We start from the raw sequence: 8,068 nt of genomic DNA on the forward strand, positions 1-8,068 counted from the left end.
GCCAGCTTCTTATTCTAACGGTTTGGCTGGATCTAGCATGAAATGGAGGCTGTTGCGGGCAAATTAATTTGCATTTGAAAAGATTTGCCCGCATTAGCCTCCATTTTATGCTAGATCCAGTCCAGCCGTGAGAATTCGAAAACGGTCTATTGGTTTATCACTTTATGAATTATTTATGAGTTTGAGAGTCCCTGGTCAGCAATTTTGGGAGTTTCTGCATGAGCCTTCTATTGAACGCATCAGTGACATTGAACAAGTGATAGGACCGTAAGAGTGCCTTCAAAATAGTAGTTTTTAGTCTTTATTCACTGTTTTAAAAAAAGAGAACTGATGAAAATCAAAAAGTCTCGTGTTATTAAAAATTCCAATGTAGCCAAGGGTAGCGCGATTCAGGGATATTTTAGGTCGCCCCAGTACCATTTCTGCGCCCATCTGAAGTAGTTAATTGCTTTTTGAACTTTCTTCATTATAGAGCGGTTCCAATTGAGTGTTGTAAAACATCTGACCTACGTAATCACTTCCTCAAATCACAGCAGGTGCAAACAGCACGATGAACCAATCGAAATTCCTAGCAATAAGCAGATCTGTGTAAACAGATAATTAATGCTCAAAGCGAGGGGTAAATCGCGCGTGCAATGGCACAATTACTTTCGACAGGCATTTGAAAACTGCTCTAATCAGTAAATACTTTTGGTCGTATGGTAAAAATCGCATTACCTGATCAAGTTATTTAAGGGTTTGCCAATATTTTGAATCAGTAATTCCTTCATGGAATCCAGCACTGTTTTGCCAGTGCGATTTTGCCACTCGTCACTCGATTCTTGTGACAAGCCTTGATAGAACGACGGCCTCTGAAGGAGCACTGCGAAGTCTTCGTCAAGAACACCTTGAAATAAAACGAAAGTTCAAAACAAACTTGTTAGCGAATGACGATATCTATACAGTTTTTTGTACCTTTTCTTTTAAACTTCGTGGCAATACTTCGAGACCATATTGTGTAAGGCTGTCAGTAAAGTAAAACAATAACAAGAACAACTTTGTTTTGGCTTGGCCAAACGCTCGCAAAATTTCAACCCAACATTTTGCAACATTGTTGCATGATGTTGCGACATGTGTTGAACGGGGTGGCCAAACGCACGCAACATTTTCATCATTTTCAACGCAACATGTCAATGTTCATGTGCCCCAGGCCCCTGGCGCGCAAGAAGTGGACCTAACGCGCATGCCCTAGCGCAACAATGTCGCGTGAACGTGGCCAAACGAGTACAACATCATGCAACATCCAAAAGGTTGCACGAAAAATTTGACCGTTTTCAAATTTGATCCAACTCATCCAATATGTTGCAACATATCGCAAACAGGGTGGCCAAACGTATGCAACATGTTGTGCCCAACAAAATGTCCCTTTAATATATAACTTTGTTAAGCATTTCACGATTATTCCCTCGTGTTTACGTTGTACGTTATGGGTGAAATATCCTATCATGAATTGGTATACGGATTGATTTGAAGTAAATAGAGAGAGTGGACATTTACTGATGTATGCCCACGTTGTCGTCAAAACTTTAAAACCTGGTCGTTTCAAATTGTTGGACGGTTTTTACTAGTGCGGAAAAGAAATGTACAGGAATGCGTGCCGCACGTGCAACACGAACATGTTGTTGCCGTTGTCGTTTCTTAAGCACGGTTCCCATTTGTGAGATAAGCACAAATGTAAGCGCAGGGATGAGTTTTGCCGGCGACGTTCACACAGTGAAACAAGCCAAGGAAACTTGACACACGAAAGCGCAGTAACGTCGGAGAAGATCCAGTAAGATTCAAGATGGCGCGCGAATCGTCGTGCTTGTGCTTATGCTTAACTCACGCTGGCTGCCTCTTGTGAAATAAGCACAAGCGTGCAGTAGGTATAAGCACAAAAAAAGGAAAATTCTCTTTACTTGTGCTTGTGCCTATCCTTGTGTTTATGCTTATTTTACCCCGTTCCCACACGGTTTTTCTTGCGCGTATGCTTGTGCTTGTGTTCGTGCTTATCGCACAAGTGGGAACCAGGTTTTAAATTCCCTCTAAGTAACAATGTGTACGCAGTGCAGTCCGCCTTTTATTTTTCTCTGAGTATTCATAAGCTTTTCCGCTAGCGATGCAACAACCTCGTTCCCAGGGTCTCTCTTTCGTTGAGAAAAAGACCCTGGTCCAGGCTGGTCATGTGGCACTCCTTGACAAACAGTTTCCCACTAGGGTAGGATTTTCATCATGTTTTGATCACGCAACTGGGCGAAAGCGTATTCGTTTGACAAGACATTTTTAAAACAAATAATCTTTACTTTACAATGTAAGTTTCTAAAAGTCAAAGGAGCTGAGGAGAGCTGATGATATATTCCCATGTACAGGAAGTGGATTCCCACAAAAGCGGTCAAGCTTTTGTGACCGATTTAACAAATTGATGTCAGCTTTTCATGCGTCTGTCCTATTATTGATCATGAATTTCGTCATAGCCATTCTCTAACACAGCTCACAGTTTCCTTTCTAGATATGACAGATCGTTGTGTTACTTAGTCGGTTGTTTGGTTGACTAATTAGCCACTTCTTGTGTTAAATGTGTGAACATCAACATTAACTGAAATATTTTTTTTCTTTCTGATGGCCAAAGCTTCCTCGATCGCGTCTCCTATGGCTTCCTTGGTAGAGAATTCGTAAGCGGAAGTAATCGGATCGGAAGGTCATAAACCCGAGTGTTAAGACCACTCACAAGTAGTTTTAAATATGCCTTTTCATTACAGAAAAATCACTATTATAATCATCTGCGTTTTCACGTTCACGTCTTCGCGGCCACAGTTGGACGAAAACAATGGAAGATTTCTCATTCCCCCTTTTTGTTCGTCGAGGGGTGATGGCGCAGTAGTGAGAGCACTTGTCTCTTGGGTCTCCTCTCTGCATCGAGAGGTTTTTGTGCGGGTACTCCGGTTTTCCCTTCTACTGTCTACTCTCCTCAAAAACCAACATTTAACTTGATTTGCGTTAATTGCTGATTTCAGTTTACAGTGTCCCTGATTAGTGCTGAAGTGCTAGAACGACTACAGTATGTTGCCCAGTATACGACTAAAGAACAAATAATTTTCAATTTTTGCAACGCCCTTATTAGTTTAAGGAAAACTAAGTATACCGAAAGAAAACCGAACATTTAAGTTTCGAGATGCAAGTTTTGGCGGGCTTTTAGCTTTAGGGTCATTTGCAGAGGGCGCCGTTCGGCTCAGGGGAGTGAAATTTTCATGACTAATATTTACGCTTTTCACTGCGCAGTGAAACTATCACTGTTGAAGAAATGGTCTGTAAATCATGATGTTTTTGAAGGAACCTTTCTATATTTGCAGTGTGTATTTTCAAAGAATTAAAGTAGTTACAACATCCTTCAATTCTTCCCGAAATATACTGTTTCTAATATAACGTAGACCAGAATCAAATAAGCTGCGGTCGTGATTAATTTCATATCGTTAACTTCAATTGTAAAGTTGTTCCGATACAACTCAATTGAAACTTTCCCCAGCGGAATTATTTTCCGTGTGTTGCTTTCACACCGCACTTTGCAGAAGAACTACCGGAAGCAGAAGTTAGAACTGAATTCTCAATTTTTCCAGGATGCTTGGTTCGTAAGTCGATTTATATTTTCCAAATTCTAATGCCAATTAATGTATTTTGCAAGAGCAAAGGGAGACAAAACATCTCTTCCTCGCCGAAAGTTACGTTTAAGAGTTGATTCCTCAGTATTGCACTGCGCATCCTGTACTGCACGTATGGTGTGTCAATATTATAAATTGGTCAAATTCGCAACATTGTAAATATGGGGTAAGTCGATCATACACGCTGAAGCAGTTCTCAAAGCAAGTGAGAGAAGTTGTGAATGACCCATAACTCTTTGCGAATAAGCGCGCGCATTCCGATAATCGAGATAGACAGGTACGATGGTGTTTTACTCTTAAACGAGCGCGGTGACCTATATTTTTATTGCATAATTTTGGTGTACAAGTTATCCCTTTTAAATAAATAAAAAAATATTTAATTATCGGAAGGAAAAAAATATATAGCTAAAAACATACACAGAGCCCTTCCATACCCAGGGAAGTAAATTATGATCTTCAAAACAACGACTCGAGAAACGTTTTGAGTCAACGTCGTTTTAAGTTGAGTGATTTTTCCATAAAATATATAAGACAGTGTTCCATATGCTCTAGACTCTCGACCTATCAGGTGTTTTTGAAGTGTTACTTCAAAAACCCTCTCGTCTAGCTACCAAAAAATGTACGCTGAGCCGATGAAATAACGCTCGTGTCTAGTATCAGTACAGGCATCATTTGCAATGGGGTAAGCTTTGCCCATTATATCTCTTAAGCAAGCATGGTGACTTATCATTTTTATTGTAGTTCTCAAAACAGAGATTAGTAGGCAACATTCAGGGAGAGTTTGAAGAAAATCGTTCGACAACTTTTTCCCTGAGGAATCACCGCGTTGTGCATTGTGTTGTTATTCCTGTGGTCGGATACTGGGCAGCAATGGGCATCTGCAGAAATGCAAATTTCATCATTGAAACGAAGGCAAAAACGCAAAGCTTGTTTCCATCATATTAAAGACTAAATATATTGCTTCAAGGCCAAATTTCATAGCTCTTGCGGCTGAGGAAAAAAAGTTATAGCACTTTTAATCTGGATTGGTCGGATACTGGGCAACATATACTTGAGACACTTGAATAAAGTTCCTTTCATTTTCCGCCAGCAACTGTCTATTACTTCATTGGTATCCGAGTCTCTAGAGGCATACTACCGCGGCAAGCCGTCTATTGATTTGGTATACCGAACGGCAAACCAGAAAGTCTGTTTATTCGCAAATTTATTGTACTTATATTTAGAGGTGATAAGCGATCAGGTTTTTTTTTTTAACCGAAACAAAAGGAAACATAGCGGCCAACATGGTGGCCCCTCAATACGTTACCTGTGGAACTTATCGCAGTGTGGCTGTAAAAGCCCTTTATAGAATGCAGTCCCGCTCGGCACTCCTCAACAGACCCAACCATCCCAGACTTGACACCAAGTTCCACGTTTTCGATGTATTGATTTATCGATTTATTATACGCTTCCAAAATGTTGCGAATCAAGTCTAAGTCGCTCGTATTTCTCGGCGCGAAGAATTCAAGGTGATAGAACATCTCGGCTCCTAAGTGACATATTGGTTGCAAACAGAAGAAATTTGGGCCCAACATCCAGTCTGCATTGTAGTAATTTGCGTCGTACGGTTGGCCAAAAACGTGAAGAAGATAAAACTTGACTTGTGACAGTGCTTTCCTCTCTCTCGGAAACAATTTCGCTTCGTCGATATCGGTATCGTTGATCTCGGCTAGTAGTCGCCACGATTCGTCGGTTCTTCGTTTGATTTCGGAAGGAGTCGGATCGAAGGGCTTAAAATGCCTTCGAAGCTCTTCAGAGGATACTCCAGGCTTTAAAAAAATCATATTGGGATTCAGCGCGAAGGCTTTATCCCGCACCTTTTCGAGAAACTGAATGAACGACACCCTTACGGCTTCTTCTGATGAAGCGCAGAAAACGGAGTACTCCGCTGTTTCGCTGCCATTCTGAATTTGGTTCTTGGTTGGTTCGAAATCATCACAAACGACTTTCTTATTCTTTGCCAAAGAAATGAGAACTATTCCAATTAATAGACATGTAATGCCAAGAACAACGATTATTCCAACTGTCAAACGAGGACTGTTACATCGTCGTTGACTATCGATTTCTTTACCAGCATCTTGTAATTCACTGTCGTCCCTAATTGTCGACGTGGATGGATTCTTGAAAAAACTGCTCATCTCGCTGCTTTCTACCCAATATGCCCGTGGTGTGGGCTTTTCCCCCATTTTCATTCTAATTTAGAAATATCTCCACTCGGAGACTCTGATCTGTCACGTACAGTTATGCTTTCGGTTTTCCCCGCTGCAGGGCAATTTTCACTGTGCGTGTGCCGGGCTTATTGTAATTAAATGAAGAACAAAAGTATTGTCATATTGTAATATATTGGCACGCAAATTGACGTTAACGACCCCCCTTCGATCGGTGAGCGTGTCCGTCCTCGATTTCTCTTATTGTAGGATTAATTTTTCATGGTTTTCAAGCTTATAGCAGGAAAGCAAAGATGAATGATTGCTATCTGTAATACTGCAATGCATTGGTACGTATCTCTATGACCAAAATTTGTTACGATGTATAGCACCTAGGACAGGTGGACTTTAGGGTGATTGCAATGGTATTAATTAGCTTTGTGATCTTTACCCCTTCGGATGCAAAATGCAAAAAAAACAAAGAAGAAGAAAAAGAATACCGCCATACACAACCAAAGCTGTTAGTTTTACGTCTAAAAGAGTCACAGTTTCCGCTTTTCAGCTTGAATGAATGAAAATTTTTTTGTGATTCTCTCAATGAAATATGTTTCCTTTTCGTACCAGAATAAACACATCAGAAACTGTTTGCTTTAAAAAGCCCTCTGAAATGTCATTGTTATAGCTATTGTTTGTTTAAGACCTTAAAACTCAAGCCTTGGTCGTCGAAAATAACTCTTATCTAATCATTTTTGGTCTCGTTAAAAGCAAGTTGTTGAAAATTCATTCTTGATACGTTTTCAAAACGTGACACAGTTCCTTTGATTTGGACCAGCAATGTCATGTTTGTATATAAATCTGCGGTGAGGCTATAGGCTCCTAACCACATAGCAGGATATTTGTTTATCTTGCCAGATATATTTGATTATCTAGATTGCAAATGCAAACAACATTGTCCCCAAATAATACGCTCTGTCGTACATCTAATATCATGCTGGCGCAAAACGGCACATATGATGTAAACCTATGTAACAACAGGGGTGTTGATAAGCGAGATTATAGTTATTAACACAAGACCTAACATTTGTGGACGGATCAACTATAATTCTTTTGAAGCACGAATTTTTTTAAATGACTTTTCTAAAAGGATCACCTAATTGATCAAGATCGATTATTTTTGTTGCAACTCAAAGCGATTCGGAGAGCTCAATGAGGTGACTGAAAAACGACTTTGCATTCTATCACAAACCAAGCCGCAAATTTAACTTAATATAAATGTGGCAATTATCTTAAGATTTCGCTCACACTCTATTGCTAGAGGACTTGATTTTTCTTCAGTATGGCGGTAAGACAATTTAGCATACTTGGGACGATGTTGCGACATCAGTCGTTTTTCCATCCGTCGGAGGAAGAAAGCGACGACGAAGGCTATTGTAGAATACCACACACCAACCGGTGTGTTATACATCAGTTTGATTCATTTCTTAGCCGATTTCGTCCCGACAACGGGGAGTGTAACAACGATGATCGCGTGCAACGGTACAAAACAAGAATATCATTGGTTGGTCTCTGCACACACAGCACGCAATTTAGCATATTTCTTTGTCGTACTCTGCAAAAGTGAAATGAGCAAATTTCAGGTTTTGACTCCAACGCGAGCAGACAACAGCAAACCGTTAATTTCTACCTTAACTTTTCGGACGGTGCGCGGGTACTATTGTTATTGCGCATACGTTCTGCGCATCGCGAGACACTCGGGTTTCCTATGGGTGATGCTTACTAATACGGGGATATTTTTGCGCGGTTTTAAACTATGCGGAGAAATTAGACCTTAGCAAGTGCTCTTGGTATCTAAATCGAAAATTGGTGGTAACCATGCATGAGATAATTAAGCTTGAATTTGAAAAAGAACGCCATACATTCTACATCTACATATGTTCCAGCACTCGGCAAAGTCCCTTTTTGACTTGTGGCTGTTTCTGCTAAGGTGGCCTCATACACCACAAGCACCACATACACTCATGCACCACATACACTCATGCACCACGAGACATCATCGCCAAGCCGGCCACTTCTGCTGGAGAGAACGGGACAGCCGCAACACCGGGGACTTTATCCCCTACTCTTCTCGAATAGTGCATGGGTTCTTTAACGTCCCACGGGGAACTTATGAACATAGAGGATATTTGTGAGACGGGGCCTACGGTTTAT

The 8,068-nt window shown here is 40.7% G+C and overlaps 1 protein-coding gene across 1 annotated transcript in view; it reads right to left on the reverse strand.

The window, feature by feature from the left end:
* Window positions 1-6,014, reverse strand: part of LOC137992216 (uncharacterized) — a 14,650-nt gene extending 8,636 nt beyond the window's left edge. Inside the window, exons 1-2 of the mRNA XM_068837407.1 lie at window positions 4,981-6,014; window positions 718-886 (exon numbers count right to left, since the gene is read on the reverse strand). Of these exons, the coding sequence (XP_068693508.1) occupies window positions 718-886; window positions 4,981-5,905 (1,094 nt within the window). The 5' untranslated portion in view covers window positions 5,906-6,014. The remainder of the gene's footprint in view (window positions 1-717; window positions 887-4,980) is intronic.
* Between the last annotated feature and the right edge of the window lie 2,054 nt (window positions 6,015-8,068).

Source organism: Montipora foliosa, chromosome 2, assembly GCF_036669935.1.
Source record: "Montipora foliosa isolate CH-2021 chromosome 2, ASM3666993v2, whole genome shotgun sequence".
Taxonomy (NCBI): domain Eukaryota; kingdom Metazoa; phylum Cnidaria; class Anthozoa; order Scleractinia; family Acroporidae; genus Montipora; species Montipora foliosa.